General features: G+C 54.5%; 1 protein-coding gene across 3 annotated transcripts; it reads right to left on the bottom strand.

Annotated features, from left to right (window-relative positions):
• Positions 1 to 587: 587 nt before the first annotated feature.
• On the bottom strand, positions 588 to 17,222 carry URM1 (ubiquitin related modifier 1). 3 transcript variants are annotated; one of them, XM_079927292.1, is made up of 5 exons: positions 17,163 to 17,222; positions 13,046 to 13,116; positions 4,780 to 4,861; positions 3,230 to 3,278; positions 588 to 833 (listed from the first exon to the last, which is right to left on the bottom strand). In XM_079927292.1, exons 1-5 carry the CDS (start codon positions 17,195 to 17,197, stop codon positions 822 to 824), a joined length of 249 nt encoding a protein of 82 aa, XP_079783418.1. In that variant the 5' UTR covers positions 17,198 to 17,222; the 3' UTR covers positions 588 to 821. The 3 variants fall into 3 exon arrangements, with proteins under 3 accessions (XP_079783418.1, XP_079783417.1, XP_079783416.1); XM_079927291.1 differs by lacking the exon at positions 588 to 833 and adding an exon at positions 1,318 to 2,864; XM_079927290.1 differs by lacking the exon at positions 588 to 833 and having other exon boundaries at positions 1,318 to 3,278.
• Between the last annotated feature and the right edge of the window lie 827 nt (positions 17,223 to 18,049).

Below are 18,049 nucleotides of genomic sequence, written 5' to 3'. Positions count from 1 at the left end.
TGGCGGCTGGCTGGACCCAGCGCGAGGATCGCGGCCCTGGCCAGGCGCGCGAAGGAGGGACACCGGTCCCTGTCACCAGCGCCGCCATCCTCCTCCCCTCGTCGTCGTCCTCGTTCTCCTCCTCCTCTGCGGGTGACCAGTCCTGGCTGGCGGGGTCCTCCAAGCGATAGCGTCGTTTTTCCCTTTTTCAAATTTCGGCCGGGAACGAAGCTGGCACGCCGCGGCGCGGCCCAAATGTGGTCCGGGGAGCTTGCCCTCGGCCCGAGCCGCAGAAAGTCCGGGACGAAAGAAGATGCCGGCGGACTGCGCTTGCTAACTCGTTTTGAATTGATTCTAACCCATCCTCCCCCACCAGTATCCCCTAAGCAAGCCTAAACCGACCCCTAAATCCCAAATAAACCGACCCCTCCCGCCAGCCCCTCCAGACCGACCCATGGGCTGAGTCTCCTCCAGCCGCGGCTGGAGTGGGAGAAGCGTCGGGAATGATGCGCTCATTGCCCCAGCGGGGCAATCGCCTCGGCTTTGGAAATAGAACTTGGACAAACGAATTCTTTTCATTAAAGACAAATTTTTGGAGATAGTGGGGCTTATTTATTTATTTCCTCAAAAGTGGGTTCAGGAGTTGCGGGGTGGGGGGGCAGTTGGGTGTCACCGGGTCTGAGCCCAGGTCATCTATCCCTGACCCCTTTCACGCCCAAGCTGAAAATGACCCAAAATGCTTGGAGTGTGGCCCTGGCCAATTTCAGCCGTGATGCTGGCATCCCTCGTTTCGGTGGAGAACCTGGCTTCCCCAGCACGTCCTCCTGCCCTGCTCCTCAGCATTAACTGGCACGCTGTGGAGGAAGGGATATCCCGTTTTCACCCCTCCTCTCCCCAGTGCAGGCAGGAAAGGATTCCTCTCGCCCAGTTCCCAGGACTTGGAATCCTGCGGGGGTGGATCCAGGGGCACTCCGAAGCTCAGCGGGGCTGGAGGCAGGAAGGCACTTCCAGGTTACAAGAACCGGGACAGGTGGATCCTTCAAGTGAGGCTGTCCCTTACCCTGTTCCCTAACATGCAGACCCCGACCTCAGCACCTAGTGCGGGCTGATTATACAGCCTCTCCCTAGACAGCACCTGCAGCGTAACCTCAACATGGCCACTCCCACACACACACACATACCCAGGGGGCCTCCACCTGCAGCAGTGCTGGAGAGCAGCTCACCAGCCCGGGGTCGTCTGCCCACAAAGCCTTGAGAATGATGTGCACACACCACCGCCAACACTGTTAGGACAACCATTTGGCACTTTCGTCTCCAGAGTGAGAGAAATTCCACCTTAAATTATTAACATTTAATGGAAAGCAAAGTTTGGGGGCGGGATGATGTTAATGCCCTAATTTTTTTTTTTTTTTTTTGAGGTCTCCCTCCAGCAAACAAAGCTTTTCCTCCAGGTCATGGGAAGTGGGGCTCTGCAGTCTTATCTATGCCTCCTCCGTCCTGAGGCCGCTGGCTGCAGCTGGTGGGACAAAGCCTGGCCTCGGACAGACGGGTAGGGAAGTATCTCGGGACGCAGGCTGGTCAGCACAGACTGGCTCTGCCACCCCTTCTCCAGATGGCCCGTCCTATCACCCTTTCTCGGAGTCTGGATAGTCTGGCTTGCAACCCCTGCTCTCTTCTCGGGTGAAGGGAAGTTCTGAAAGCCCTAGGCTGAAGACAGAGGTTGGACCAGAGACCACGGCTGGGGGAAATGTGGGGTGCCACCGGTTTCTAAGGACGAAGTTCCAGGCAAGGCCAGTAAACAACCTAGTCTTTTATTTGCCCAAGGCCAGCTGTTGCAGGCACTGAGGCCCCAAGACTTCCAGAAGGAATGGAGGGAGGAGGGGTGAACCATCCTGCCTACCAGGTGCTGCCTGCCCCCATCCTGCTTCCTGCAGGAGGAGAGAGAGATCAAGTGTACATTTGTGCCATCAAGTATCTCCGCAGTTTTCAGATACTATAAAAATTCAGTTGTTGTTGAGGAGGAAACTGAGGCACATTGACCCCCCCCCAAGCCTCTATCTGCCAGTCCAAGGTTTAGCCGACACCCTCCTTCTCTCCCTGCTCAGCAGAATGAGCTGCACACTGGCAGCCTCTTGCCGGGAGGAGCGTCTCAGGAGCCCATCTGGTGGCCTGTGTGGGGGGAGGCCAGCCAGGGTCAAGCACTGTGGGTGGGGGAGCAGGAGGAAGGGTGCGGCTGGAAGAGCAGCTGCTGTGGGGGGGGCAGCACTGAATAGGGGACCCCAGCTGGGGCTCCACAATGATATCAGTGGGGGACAGGCAGAGCCCTCTGCTGTCCAGATGGGGAAACTGAGGCGGAGACCCCTCCAATCTTTGAGAAGGGAGGGGCCTGCCATCAGCTATTCAGGTTCATTCATCTTCCCCCAGGAAGGCACCACGGCCCAGGAGCTGGAGTGCCTCGTCAGCGGCCACTCAGTGTTTAGACTGAGACACAGGAGTAGAGAGCTGCCGGGTCACCTGGCCGCACAGACCCCTCCACTCCTGACAAACTGAGGGGCACCCTCCCCCACCTCAGCTGCTGGGAGAGGGAGTGCCGGGCTCGGGCGCCTGCCCGCCTGCCTGCCTTCCCCTGCTCATGTGCCTGAGAAAGGCTCATTTTTAGCACCTGGCCTCTTTTCCCTGCCTGGAGGGAGCTCAGGGGACAGAGTAGGGAAGAAAGCAGCCAAGGGAGACAGGGAGATCTGGAAGCAGGGCCCAAGGGGATGTCTGATTGTTCTGTTCTCCCCACCCCAAGGGGGCCCAGGCACAGAGAAGGGCCCTTAGCCGCCGTGCAGCGTGGATATGAAGAGGATGCTGTCCTGGTCCTGAAGCTGGTAGTCCAGCTCACCCTGGTCCAGAAGAGAAATAAGAAGACCGTCAAGGGCACTTTTCCAGTTTCTCCCCAGGTGTTGAGAGGGAAAGAGGGGGAGCCTGGCTGCTCTGGGAGAAAAAGATAGGATCTACCAGAAAAAAACGGGTACCCTATACATTAACTACTAGCAAATCTCCAGGGTGGAGGAGAGCTCATCACTTCCCCCAGCTACCCATTCCTTCCTCACTTGGGGTGGGAGACTCAAGCAGCCTCAGTCTGGAGGCCAGATCGGGACAGAGGATTACGCAGACACCCTATTTGCGTCTCAGGAGAGGCCCAAGGCTTTCCTACCAAAGCAGTGAGGGGAGTGGTTGAGGGAGGGCTGTCCCCCGAGGTACTGACCAGCAGTTCCCAGTCGGCATCGTTAATCAGCACCAGAATCCCTGGCCGCCTGTGGGAAAGATGGTGGTGAGTAGCAGGGCGTGAAGGGCGGGAGCTGGCAGGGGCAGGGGCAGAGGCTTAGACATTTGGGCCGCAGGAGTGTGGTGGGAGCCTTTTCTCTCGAGGGTCCCCATTAAAGTTCTCCCAGGGAGTGGAGGCGATAGGAAAGTCTGAGGGCCAGATGCAACACAGGTGCAAATTCCCCTGCCACCTCCCAGACCTCAGGCAGGTCATTTTGTTGCCATGAGCATCAGTTTCTTCATCTGAAAACAGGGTAAATCACAGTGCCTTCCTCACGAGCTCTGCGGGAGGATGAAGTGGGATGATGCGTGTGAGGTGCTTGCTTGCCAGGGTCTAGCATGGGAACCACTGGTAGCAGCCTATCTTTCCAGGGGTCTAACCTCACTGTCCTAGGCCTCCTGCATGCGCGTCCTGGAGAGGAGGCTACCTTGGCTTTTCTGAATCAGGGAAACCTGCTAGTGGCCCCAAGCCCCTGAAGGCCTGAGAGCAGCCCTGCCTGGAGTAAGGCAGGGCAGGCCGATATTTGGACAGGTACCTTAGCCTAGTTCCTGCTGGCAATGACCCAAAGAGCATTGCTGTCCTCGGGGGTGACCTCCACGACTGTTGGACCATGACCTGAGCCACAGGCTGGATGGCAGCCCTAGCCCCCAGGGCCTACTGGTGAACCTCTGCTTCGAGGCAGATGAACAAGTCCCACAAATGCCCTGGCCACTTCTGTGACATATCAGGCTGGCCTTGTTGTAGGAGTATAGTGAGTTCATGGCACATGGAATCTGGATCTTTTCCTAGGAGGCTAAGCTGGGCCTGGGACAGATACAGAAGCTTTGGGCTGGGCTAGGGGTGTCCCCAGCGAGCATGTGTGCACACACATGCAGTGACTCCCCGTAATCCTAGACCTGCACTGTCCAGCCCGGTATTTACGAGCCACATTTAAATTTAAATTCCATTTAAGTAACACTGAACACTTAGTTCCTCAGTCACACTGGCCACATTTCAAGGGTTCAATATCCTCACGTGCCTAGCAGCTACCGTACTGGACAGCACAGATAGAGAACATTTCTATCATCACAGAAAGTTCCATGGGAGAACACTGTCCTAGGTTGTCAAGCAATGAGAGAGACCTTGGGTAGCATCTTTTCCTCAGTAATGTCTGTATGGAGAAAGTAGCTGAGGCCCAGAGAAGTGAAGTAACTTGCCCAAGGTTCCACAGCAAGTTTGTGGCAAGCAGAAGGTGGAATCTAAGTTTTTTGATAAATTTACCAGTCTCCTGACCCAGGTTTTGAAAAAAATCCCCAACAGTCCAATGTGGTAACAAGAAAACTGAAAATAAACTTCAACAGAGCTGGACAGAGGCAGCCTTTTCCTTGGAGGGCTAAGAGGAGGATAAAGGGAGAACAGGACCCAGAGAAGGTTGTGCTTGAACCAAGGACAGGGGCTCAAACCTCCTTCCCTTCACCTGCCCTCCTCAGAGAAGGGAGAAAGGGACTCACACGCTGTCTCCCCGGATGAACAACTCCGGCCGCTCTTTTAGCAAGTTCTTCTTGATCCAGACAAGGAGGTTCCGGATGTCCCCTGGAGAAGAAGGCACAAAACAAACTAATGTCAAATCCAAATGATTCCTGGTCCTCAGGGCCTTGCCTGGACCAGGAGGAAGTGAATATGGGGCTGAGAGGGCCTCTTTTAGACCGGGCTGTCATGGCCCCTGAACTAGTGGATTCCCAAGGTGAGGAAATGGACCTGGAGAGGTCTTCAGAGAAAAGTGGCATCTGGCACTGCTGAAAGCTTGAAGAAGAGGCAATGGGGATGCAAGGCAGACAGCAAGAGGAATGGTCACGTCTGAAAGGGTTGAGAGACAGACCTCCACCACTAGCCCTTGAAGATGGTCTGAAACCGCCATGGGTAGGCTTCTGGGAGAGCCCCTCCACCTTTATCTCCCCAGCCAGTCCCAGATGGGGAGCATTCGGCTTTGCTCTTGGAAGGTCTGCATATATTTCCCTTTGTCAGGGAAGAAAAACAATTGCTGAGCCGATAACATCATTTAATTTCCTCTGACAGAAGGAGAGAAGGATCCTTCACCAGCCGGAGACGCTGACAAATCACTGCCCCTCTACTCCCCCTTCACAGAGCCCTCCAGGCCAGGGGCGGCCACCCTGAAGAGGCGAGAGGTTCAGGGTCGAAAGGGCCTCTCCTGCTCAGCTGGACACTGCGATCTGCCTGCGGTTCTGGGACAGCCACCAAGCTCGGTACGTCACCTGGAGGCTCAGAGCCCCCTGTCTCCCAGGCCTTCTCTCCTTCTCTGGGAGCCAGGTCCCAGGCCACAGCACACTGAAACCTGGCTCTATCATCTCCTCGAAGGCTATGGCTCTCAACGATCTACGGCTCAAACAGAGCATCCCTGAGGCTGCAAGAGTAGCCTTCTCAGAGACTAGCTGAGATGACAGCTAGTCTCTGAGAAGCCAGCAGAGGGCTGGAGGTTAGCCATCCCCATCCCGAGTCAACGTCTCAGAGGGGTCTCTGTCCTAGGTCCGTGCCTGAGACAAAGCTCAGGGACTAAGCTGGAGAAGGGTCCAAGCAGTGCCTTGGTTTCCCTAACTGGAGGTGGACTCCTGGCACGCAGGCGAGGGAAAGGCTGCCAATTAAGGAGAGGCCCAGCGCGTGTCACACACAGCACCAGCCTTGGGCAGGGTTTTATGGCACTCAGGCAGGCTGCACCCTGGATGGACTGGTTCACTCTGCTCTGTGCCAGCTTCCTTGGATCGTACGCCAGTAGAGCACAGGGCCATGGGCAAAGTGTCCACAGACTGAGACTGCGCCTTTCAATTTTAACTCCTATTTTTAAACAAAGCAGATGGGAGTCTTCACGGTCCCTGGAGTGGGCAGGGGACAGGGAGTGTTGCCTCCAACTAGCTGCAGTCCATTTAGACTCCTGGCTGGGTTCCTCCCAGAGGCCTGGGTTTCAGAGGTTTCCCCTTGGCCTCCATCTTGGCACTGTCTGGTGGGCCGCCAGCCCATACATCTTGTGGCCGCTCGATAGAGCCGCCGGGGCCTGACACATCCATCAACCAGCCCCGGCAGGCGGGGTTGTGCCTGTGTGCGCAGAGGCACTGAGGGACTGGGCAGTGCCTGGCCTGAGGGCCACCAGCTGCACCTCCACAGCCCCCACTGGCCTGTTCAGAACCAGGACCCAGTTGGGTGGCAGCCCTGGTTCCCTCCGAGAGGGGATTTCTGCTCCACTCTCATAGGCTGGGGATGGTGGGGAGGACTAATGGTCATGTCGGGGTCATCCAAGTGATGGCACCATCGTGGAGGCCCCAAGGGGTGGGCTTGGGGGGAGTCTGCTGTGGGTGCTGGCTCATTTATCATGATGCTTCTCTTTGCTGAGGTCATTCCCTCCCTACTCTGCGCCCCCCAGGCCTGCCCACATTCTTGATAGCCTGTTACCATGGTGAGGCCACCGCATCACCACCCGTATTGTTCCCCCATGCCTGGATTTGGGGGTGGGGAGAGGTGGAACTCCCGACTCCCTTCGCAGGCTGCAAGGGCCACTCCGCCTAGCCTGAAACACACCCCCAGGGACATCGTGCTAGGCTTGCCGAGGCCCAGACAATATGCAAATAGCCTCCAAGCCAGATGGTCAGCTTCCAAAGGCGCCCAGGGGAGGAGGAAGGGTTAAGCAGAGTCAGGGGCTGGTGGCTCCGGGATGGCTCTGGGGAATCTCACTTGCACCTTCCCCCTCTGTGTCCTCCTGCCTTCCCATTGCTACCAATGGTGGCTTACCTCATGGGATCCCATGAAATTACTCACAAGACAAATATTTACTGAGCAGCTACTACGTGCCAGGTGCCAGGGAGACGGCGGAGAGTAAGGCGGACACAGAGCCTACCCTCATGGAGCTAAGAGGCCAGCAGGGGAGACAGACATTACTTAATTAGTCGTGACAAATGCCCTCTCCTTTGTGTGGGATCAGGAAGGGCTCCCCTGAGGATATTAACACTGAAGCTGAGGCCTGAAGGATGAGAAGAGTGGGATGCGGGAGTGTGCCAGACAGAAGGAAGAACATATGGGAAGACCTGAGGCAGGTTGGAGTTGGCAGGTTCAAGGTAATAGAACAGAGAAGGCCAGAAGATCAGCCTGAGACAAGGCCAGAGAGCTAGCAAGGGCTGGACTATGCAGGGCATGTGTGGGCCTTGAGAAGGGGCTGCTTAGGAAGAGGCCTCTCCCTCCTCGGGAGCCCCAGGGGTATTTCCTGAGTGTGAGCCCCAGCATGCAGCAGGGAATCTCTCACACAAAACGCCCCTGAGATGTTTACTGAGCACACGGACAACTGTGGGCGGAGCGGGAGAGGAGGACTGGTTAAGAATGGGACTCGGCCCTGGGTCTGAGTTCGACTCCATCACTTCCTAGTTATATGACCTTGGGCAAGGAATTCTCTTGAGCTTCCTTCTTTGTCAATTGGGAACTGTAAGAATGCCTCATAGTGTTGTTGTGAGGCTCAAATAAGATGGTCCACATAGAGCTCTTGGCACTGTGCCTGGCATAGCGATGCTGTAATTCTTCTACGAGCCAGAGGAAGAACTGTACCCTCTAATCTCTCTTGCTGCCCTGAGCTTCCACATGCTCTGCCCAGGGGCCTGGCACCTCGAGGACACGCTTAGGAAGCTCTGGAGGGTGCGGTACAGTGAACTATTGAACAGACACTGCTGGGACTGGCTGGGGTTTTCTGTGGGATCCACTACCTTTCTATCAGACCTGGAGAGGGAATGAGAGAATGGGGGCATTGGGAGAGTGGCGAGGGGGCCCCAAGCACCGGCCTTCCCTCCACTTTAGATTTTCAAACTCCTAAGATGCTCCCTGGACAACCCAGGTGGAAGGAATCACACTCTGAGGGCAGGCAGCCCAGGGCAGGGAGATGAGCACCCCAGTGTAAGGTTTCCAGTGCAGGAAGCCTTGGGACCTGGCCTGCCTACTGGGGGAAGAGCAAGTGATGGGAGCTACTGCTCCCATGGCAGAGGGGTTAAGAGCTCGGGTTCTGGAGCCGGAAGGCCCTGGGCCGTGCACTAGATGGCCCTGGGTGGGATATCACTTGACCTAAGTCTCAGGGTTATCCTCTAACAAATGGGGATAATAATCCAAACTCCTAATGCCAGCAGCAGGCCCAGCAGTGTCAAACAGACCAGACAAATGCACATTTGCCCACAGTGACTCAGGATTGCTTATCCTGTGGGCTGCCAGAACCTTCTCCTAAAGGCTGCTGGGAAAGGGGTACCACACATGCCCCTCTTAGCACCTACAAAGGGTCCCACCAGAATCCTGTGCCCCAGTGGATTTGTCCTTGTCTGGGGACAATAGCCACCCACTGTGGCAGGGCCCCCGTGGTGTCCTAGCTCTCTGGTCTCATCTGATATTGCATCCCGGCTGCGGTGGACCCTCATCCAGCCTCTTCTTGAAGGCCTCCGGGAAGAGCTTTTCTCCCAACCAGAAATCTGGCTTCCTGTCCCTCCCACCCACCGAGCCTGGCTAGTCCTGGGGACCACGCCAACAAATGTGGCTCCGCTTCCCCCCACCATGCAGACTTGGGAGAGACGGATCCCCTACGTCTTCTCTTCCACAGGTTAAGCCGCTCCTGTCCCCACCAAGTCCACCAGGCTCCAGGACAGGGCTCTTCTGGGAGCCCACCCCAGGCCTTAGTTGAAAGGGGAGAAGAAAGAGCTGGGATGGGGGGAGTAAAAGACAAGAGAGGGTAGAGGGAACATCAGAGGGTCCATTTACAAGTGAATGGGGGTAAGAATGGAGCAGTTTGTGGGCTAAACTGGCCTCAGAAGGAGGTTTACAGATGTGCGTGGGGACGCTCCTCATTGTTTAATTAAGCAGAAAGTGGATCTTTTCAAAAGCAATTTTGCACAGGGACTGAGAGTGGTTGGGGGGAGAGGAGGGTGGTGGGGAGGGGATCAGCAAACAGGCCCCAGAGCAGAGAAAGGAACAGCTGGCCCCAGAGAGGCTGTGAAATGCATGCTAAGCAGTTTAAAGCGCCTGGGAGCTCCCTAGCCGACCCTGCCTCCCGCGCCAGCCCCCCTTTAATACAATGGCAGGGCAGAGAGGCAGGGAAAGGTGAGGCAGACGAGTCTCTTCCTGGGGGCCAAGGCAGGTAATGCCCACACTGGGACGGCCGAGGTTTTGGGTTTGCTTCAGGCCACTGACCAACCATGGGCTGCGAGCCTTGTGTTGAAGGGATCCTTGAGGCACAAAAGCCAGCTCTCGGTGGCCAGTGCCCAAAGCTGGTGGGTGCCTCCCAACCCTGGCCACTCAAGGCCTATTCCATGGAGGTGGCGGTTAAGGACCCACCCCCCTTTCCCCTGCACACACAACTGCTCATTGGATCAGTGCACCCTGTTTCCCAGAACCATATACTTAGAACTGGAAGCAACTTTTCCAACTGCAGATGTCAAACAGATAACCAGCTCACTCCAGACTAAATCCAGCCCAACTTCCCATTTTACAGGTGGAAAAAAAGAGGCCTGCAGAAATAACTAATTTGCCATCACGCGCTGCCAGGGCTCCTCTCTTGCGATCTCACCCACTTTGGCCTTGCCCAGCCTCTTCTCCCAAGTTGGCTGGGTTGGAAGCTCTCCCCTGGCCCAGGACCCAGGGCCCTGTTTAGTCTCCTTGTTTGTGAGCCTTGTCACAATCCATGATCTTATGGCTGCTGTTTTCTCTGCTGGAGTCTCCAAGACCTGCTTGGCCAAGTGGCAGCCCCTGGGCTGGGAAGGCTGCCAGATGGCAGATCTGGGCACGGGCTTGGGGGAAAGAGTGTTACTTTCCCAGTGGCACCAGGCCCCTGCCCTCCTGTTGGGTTCCGTGTGCCAGGGTGAGGCCTGGTAGCTGCCAACCAGCTCTGCGGCTGTGATGTGACTTACACCTCTGGGCACAGAAGGGCAAACATGGAAGCCAGAGGTAGAGATCCACAGCCAAGGGTCCAAAACTGAGCACATGGGCCATTTCCGCTTGCCACTCCTGCTTCCCTTTCTTTATTCCAGAGTGGGAAGGATAGGCCCCCACCTGCCCCCTAAGCAGTAGACGGGGGATCCAAAACCTGGGTCTCAGCCCAGCCTCCCTACTTGAGTAACTCTGGACAGGTCACTCTCTTTCTCTCTCTGTGAGGTTTGGTTTCCTTGTCGATAGGTAATATATACTGGGCTCATTATGAAAATTGAAATAAGTAGCTGTTGGAGGCATGAAAGAAAGTGTAAAAACTGGAAAATACACTGCACGTTTGAGATGTTATGTGATTCAGGGAACCTCTTGGGATAAATGGTAATGGGTTGGGGCTTCCCTGGTGGTGCAGTGGTTGAGAGTCCGCCTGCTGATGCAGGGGACACGGATTCGTGCCTCGGTCTGGGAGGATCCCACATACCGCAGAGCGGCTGGGCCCGTGAGCCATGGCCGCTGAGCCTGCGCGTCCGGAGCCTGTGCCCCGCAACGGGAGAGGCCACAACAGTGAGAGGCCCACGTACAGCACAAAAAAAAAAAAAGGTAATGGGTTAGTGGTAACATGCAAGGACGGCGGCGACCCTGACATCTGCTTCTGAACCCCAGCTCTGCCATTTATATAACAGCATGACCTGGGGTAAGACTTTTGACATCTCTGGGTTTGGGTTTCCACTTTTTAAAATGGGAATAATAATGATAGCTACCACCTAAGAATTTGTGACAATTATTGGTACAACCAGCTGCGGCTTTGCCTACCATGGCACACTCAGCCTGTGCCCCTTACAACACTGGCCTTCCTTCAGGTCCTTGACCACCCCAAGGCCTTCTGCCCAGGGGCTTCACAAGTGCCATCCTCTGTGCTTGGAGTGGGCCCCCTGCATCTCTACTCTCCCTCCAATTTATTAGGGTGGCTTCTTTCCGTTCCTCAGGACTTAGCCTCAAGGTCACCTCTGTAAAGAGGCCTTCCCTTACCACCCTGTTGTCTCATTCAAAGCACCCTTTTGTTCTCCTCATGCCAGTGTTGACCACTTGTTCAGTTACGCGTTTGCGTGTTTACTTCTTCACTGCCTGGCTCCACTTCCATTACTCTGTAAGCTCCATTAGGGCAAGAACCATATCTGTTTTGCTTACGACCAAATACCCAGCAACTAGTACAGTGCCTGGCACAAAGGAGACATTCAAAAACACGTGTGCCAATTACAGGAAAGAATAAAGTACTTACTTCCATGCCTGGCACTTGGTGCCAATGAATGAATGAAAGGGGCTGGAATGATTAAACTCGGGGACTTGCATGCCAAGCAAAAGCAGGGGGAAATAAATAATAACTTGTGATGTTTTAATAACTTTCCAGATAAGTCTTTATGGCTGAATCTTTGAGAGGCTTCTGAGAGCCCCTTGTTCTCTACCAAGGCTGCATAGCCATCTGTCAAACTAAGAAACCACTGCCTTTATCATCTTGGGTCTTCCCCCACCAGGGACACAATCCCACAGTCTTGACATTTAACCCCAGCCTAATGCCCACACCCAGCTCCAGGGGGCAGTGCCCTCTGTCCCTTAGTGAGTGTCCCCTGGCCTCTGAATGTGGCACACAAACCCGCCCTATGCCATTGCTCTCCAACCCAAGGGAGGGTCAGAAACAGCCTTGGTAGCCAGTGAATCTGGGCAGTAACTGTCTGACTCTTGGCAGATGCACATCCAGCCCCAGAAGACTCCTGTCAAACCTCACCTGACCATTTTCTACTGCTCACCTCCAGGAACCTCATTCCCCTGCCTCCTCATAGAACTGAATTCATCTTCTTCCCAGAAGTATCTCAGCCCTCAGTGAGACGGGTTCTCGTCCCTGAACATTCTGCTCTTGCTAGGATCCACTGCTAGGGCTGCAGAGCACCTCCGCAGTTGCAATGTCCAGCCCCTGCCTCTAGGTTACACTGCTGTTTACCCAGCTGGACCTCTGGAAATCAACTCCTCTCTCCCTCCCCCTGTCTGAAGGCAGGGTCTGTCTCCCCAGTGCCTGGTACATGGTCTGCAGCATGGGAGGTGCTCAGTGCACATTCGCTAAAGAAAGGTGAACAGGTGTTTGAATGAACACATGGAAATACCCCCGTCTCCCTTAGTCAACCTCCCTCCTCTAACCTCCTTTCTGGCTGGATGCTTTTCTTCTCATCCAAATCCTGTTCCCACCACGTAAGCCCGTCTGCATTGTTCCATTCTTGACGAAGGTTACCTCCTTCATGAGGACATCTCTCTGTTGCCGTCCAGTGCATGGTACAGCTGGCTGACACCTTCTAGCAACCCTGAGAGATAGGGATTACCATCCCCACTTCACAGGTAAGAACACTAAAGCTCAGAAAAGTGAGGTGACTGGCCTAAGGGGCTAAGGGGATTCAAACTCAAGCCTGTCCAGGGAGTTCCCTGATGGCCTAGTGGTTAGGATTCCGGGTTTTCACTGCCATGGTCTGCATTCAATCGCTGGTTGGGGAACTGAGATCCCACAAACTGCGTGGCGCGGCCAAAAAAAACCAAACCAAAACAAACTCAAGTCTGTCTGAATACAGAACCCGCGCTCGTAAGGACTAAGCTAGGCCATCTCCTCCCTACAAAGCTGGCTGATTGCGGAGAGGATGCGGGGACAACTTGGAGATTTCTCTTCCTTCCTCCTCACTGGCCAGGGAAATTCTACCCATTCTCACTTGAACAGGGCTGAGTGACCCTGTGGAGCAGCTCCTGCCCAGTGGCCCCCAGAGAGGGGCTCAGAAAGCCCATACTCACAGGGTTCCTCCTGTCCAGGCAAGGTGACCTGATGCTTCTTCACACCGTCAAACAGGAGCTCCGCACCGCCTCTGCAAAGGAGGGCCAGAGAAAGAGCTGGGTGAGCTCCTGCAAACGCCTCAGAGACTGAAAACTGAGGAGGAGGGTGGCTCCAGAGGCCCAAGAGATGCAGAGCCCAAGGTTCAGGAACACCCTGGGTACCAGTGATCAAGTCTCAAATGTGGCTTCCTGATGTGGTAAAGCAGGAGAGAAACAATTTTTATTAATATTTAAGTATCCAAATTTGCAGATTCTTGTTTTTATTCCTCTGCCTTAGCACACAGGGGCAGAGCACAGGCTTTGGAGTTGTGGGCCCTAAGATGGAGACCAGGCTCTACCTGCACCTGATGGCGAGGCCCTGGGCACGTGACTTCATCTTCTGAAGCCTTAGTCTTTCCACCTGCAAAAATGCTGAGAAGCTACCACGTGGCACACTAGAGACCCTGCGTATCTAGAGGTTTCCTTTGGCTTGGCGATGCTTTGAAATTTCCCAGCCTGTGCCCCATGCCCACCCCCGCTGCTGGCCTGGTGGGCGCACCACAGTGCTGGAGGGTAAGAGACCCCACTGGGCTTAGCAATAACCCTGCCATTTGCTACAACATTCTTCCTCTCATTTCATCTTCAGGGAATCCCAGGGAAGGCAGGAGGGAGGTGGGTATTATTAACTCCAACCAGTGGAGAAGCAGACTGGGGCCAGAAATGACTTGTCCAAGGCCAGACAGGCAGTGGCTGAACTAGGATTTGAATTCTAACTGGTTTCTCGCAGAAACAACCAAGACTCCCCCAAAGGTCAGGAAGCCCCTTGAGGGCAGAGTCTGGTTCACTTCTGTGTGCCAACACCTGGCCAAGGGAAGACTGGGACAGCAGAGATGCTCAAAGCCAAGTGCAGAAGCCAGGGCTCAGGATGCAGACACTTGGGCTCTTTCAGTGCCCCACACTGCTCCTCCCCCTGGGTCTCTCCATTCCCGTCTCAGACTTCACATGGATCTTAACTGAGAAGGCCTTAACAGACTTTTGACGGATGTGATGCCTCCCACCCCACCACCCTTCCCCAATTTCAGAGAACAGAGATGTCCTGAGACAGTCCACTGGGAGGCAAAGGCAAGGCAAGCATTGTCATGGGGGAAACATGGGGCGACTGTCATCCAAACAAGGTCATGCTTTGTTGATGCAGAAATGTGGAGGGGGAGAGGAGGCCCATCTGTGGTCGTGCACAGGGCCATTTCAGCTGCAAGCCCGCACAGAGCGTCCATTTATCCCCTTCCAAGAGCCTCGTTCTCTCCTGGGTGGGGGCTGGCACATGGAGCAGCTGGGGTGGGGGAGGGTGACAGGCAAGGGGCGACAGGAGTTGGGGGTCAGAGGAGTGGGAACTGGAAGCACGGGGATCCAGGCAAACAACTCAGATTGGCCAAACCTGGTGGTGCCAGGCTCAGAGGCCAGGGCTGTTTTTCCCTTCACAAGCAGATAAAGAACCAGTCTGGCTCAGAGAGTGACCTGTCACTGCTGGGTTCACTAGCCCTAGAGGGAGGGGTTGACATTTTTGTTGTCAGCACATCTGGAGGGGAGGAAGGTGCATGCCCAGCTTCTAGAGTGATTCAGGGAGGCAGGAGGGGCCTGTTTTGGTCCCAGAAGAGAACCAAAGCCAGACTCTTATGTTCTAGAGGATTTCCTATTCAAACGCAATTAAGGCATTACAACTTAAGATAGCTGTCTTTCCTCTGCTCCCCAGTACTCGGTGGGAGGTGTCTGTTGGTACCAGTGACTGGTACAGACATTCCCAATATGGCCTTCACTTTTTCTAGTTTATCTTCATCTTTTTACCTTATATATTTGTATTTATTTCCCCTCCACCTGCTGGCCTGGTACACAGCAGGCACTCAATAAATATCTGATGAATGAATGAAAATGCCCATTTCCCTCACTTCTTCTCTGACTTCAATGGCATTCCCTCCCTTTGCCAATACCTCCCAGACTAAAAGAGGAGGAAAAGGGAGAAGAAGAGGGCATCTCACATCTGTACTACATACTCTGCATCCTCTGTGACCTGAGAAAATGCTCTGTTCAGGAGGCAAGATGAGGACGGCAGAACTGGTCAAGGACAAGAGGGAGAAAGGTGGGCGAGGTCTTCTAGAGCGTCTATCAGAGCTGGTGGGGCTGAGGGGACCATATCTGCTCAGAGGAAAGAGGCAAAGGCCTAACCCAGACTCTTCAAGGATTGGGGTGGAACTGAGGGACACAAGGGAGAGAATGATGGGCAAGGCAGCTTCTTTGCAAACCTACTTAGGTTCAGAATAAAGGATGAGGGAAGTCTGCTAAGAGACGTAGGAAATGAAAGAAAGGCCGGGGCAAAAACATGCATTGAGACAGAGACCAAGAGGGAAGGAATCTGGGCTTGGCATACATATTGGGCATTCTTGCTTCCCAAGAAGCTGCAGTTCTCAGGGGACACTGGGGTGGTGGGTGAAGGGAACGCTGTCTTGCCTTGCCAGGGTTCACTACTGCTCTTGGGGGTAAGGGAGGCTGAGAGATGCTCAAACCAGAAAACGGGTGCTCAAGCTAGTCTGTAAGCTCTGGAGGGCAAAGACCATATCTTCCTCATATGACTTCCCCACTGCTGCCAGCACAGAACCTAGCAAACAGAAGACATTTCTGAGGAACAAACACCATGTCTGACTCAGTGAGCATGACAGGTAAGCCGGCTGTAGATAAGCCTTAACACTGGCAATCTGCAGCTTCTCCCTCTTCAGCTCTGCGGAGGCCTGTCAAAGCGGCAGGGATCCTCCTAGAACCCCCAGGCTATGGGGGTGGGCATAGCCGGGCAAAGGGTCAGAAAAGCAATATAGTCAGGAGGCCAGACAAACATACTTCTAATTGGACCCGTGGGGCCAGACAATATCATCAATTAAAATGCAGTTAACATTCATGAGACTACCCCCTTGCAAGGGCCAGAAACGCTGAACACTGGAGGGCACGGACAAAGTTCTATTTATCTTTGTATCCTCTGTGCCTGGCTCACCGCCTGGCACATGGTAGGCACTCAATAAATGACTGGTGAATGGGCTATGCAATGAAGGAAAAACATGAAAGAAACTGGGGGCATCCAATGGAAGGAAAGGCATCTACGGGCAGAGGTTTTAGATTCCCATCCCGGACTTTTCCTTTCACATAAGCCTTGTCTTGTTTATCTTCACACACAAAGACAAATCTAGTCCCAGCTTTTCCATGGGACTCTGGAAATTATATCACCCATCTCCTAGGGTCTCAGCTTCTTTGCCTTCTAACCTCTGCAGTTTCTCTCAGCTCCGAAATCAGATGAAAAACCTTCTGTTTGTAGGAGGCAGAAGATAGTGGCTTGAGGAGACTTCCTCCCTCCTCTGTTTCTTCAGTTATTGGTGTGTGTGCCCCTATCCTGCACTTTTCATCCTGTGCATACTGTACTGTCATCAGGGTTAGTCTCCTCCACTGTGCTACTACCTTACTTAGCCCCGCACCGCCCCCTGACTCAGGAGCTGCAGGAGGCACTCAGTAATATGACTGGTGAGTAGCAGGTTTACTGAATGTACTGAAAGGGGTTCAGGTCTGTTCAACACCCCCAAATCTTGGGAAAGGGAGGAAAGGAATCTCGTCTTGGCCACACACCCCACGAGAAACAAGGCTCCAAGAACCGTGTAAACGGAAATTGCTGCCAGAAGAAAGAAATCAGGGGCTGGAGGTGCTCCTTCGCGATCCGAGGAACTCAGATACCAGACACACGGGCCTGCTCCAAAACGGGGCTGACAACGAAGGTAGAGAGGCCGCCCGCTAACCATCAAGCCTTTTGAGTCCAGCAGGGCTCAGGGTACGGAGGAGGGCCCAGACCGCACCTCCACGCCCCGGCGTGCGCCTCTATTCCCGGACATACGGCCTCGTGGCCCAGGCGGACCGAACCTCTCAAGCTCTCCGAGGCGGGTGCCGTAGCTCAAGGAAGTCGCCGGGAGCCTCGGCGATTCGGTCGTGACAGGCCCCAAGGCAGAGGGAGGGGAGTTCCGAGCCCAACGACTTCATTCCATCCCCACGGCGCCCCAGCTCTGTGACTCACCCGAACTCCACCTGCACTGACAAGGGCGCTGCCATGTTGAGGAAGCCGCGCTCACAGGAAACTCTCTTCAACTTCCGACGCTACTGCCTCGTTTCCGGTTGCTGCGGACGGAAGAGGCGGTGCCAGGGAAACGCTCCTGCTCAGCTATTGGAGGGAGGCCTGGAGCAGGGAGCTGAGCTTGGAGGATAATGGGCCCGGTTGAGGGCGTTTGAGTTGGTCCTTTTGTGAAGTTTAGGGATGGGGCTCCAACAACCAGGGCGGGCAGCGACTGGCATGAGCCGCAGCTAAGCGGAGGAGAGCTTTGGCATCTTGGTGCTGAGACTGTGAGCCACGTTACAGTTTATCTTGCACTAGTTACCAGTTCTCTTCAGTCCGCACACCGCTTGGACGAGCCCGTCCACTCGTCTTGAATTATAAGTGACCCCCAAGTCTTTATTTCCGGCCCAGAAATCTCTCTCCTGAGCCATCGACTAGCAATCCAAGCGCCCTGTCGATTTGGATTGCTCTCATTCAACAGATATTTATTGTACGTCCTCCATGTGCCTGGCATTTTGGTTGGTGCTAATGGATGCGGGGGTGAACGGGATAGGCAAGGTTCCAGCCCTTAGGGCACTCACAGTCTAGTGGGGGAAACTAATCAAATAAACATACGAGTCATGCTAATAAATGTAAAATCTCAAACTGAAAAATGATCTGGAATTGTAAGAGCTTCAAAATGCAAATGGACTGGACTGGACTTGGGCTGAGCGCTAAAGCCTGAGTAGAGCTAACCAGGTGAATGTGAGGGGAGAAAAACCTCTGGGAGCATTCCAGCGAGAACAGACCGTGCAAAGACTGGGTGGGAGAACGTGCTGGAACACCAAGAGAAGGTGGAAATTGGGGAACAG

Source organism: Stenella coeruleoalba (assembly GCF_951394435.1).
Source record: "Stenella coeruleoalba genome assembly, chromosome: 7".
Taxonomy (NCBI): Eukaryota; Metazoa; Chordata; class Mammalia; order Artiodactyla; family Delphinidae; genus Stenella; species Stenella coeruleoalba.
Note: the sequence above shows the minus strand (reverse complement) of the source record. Positions and strands in the feature narration are given on the sequence as shown.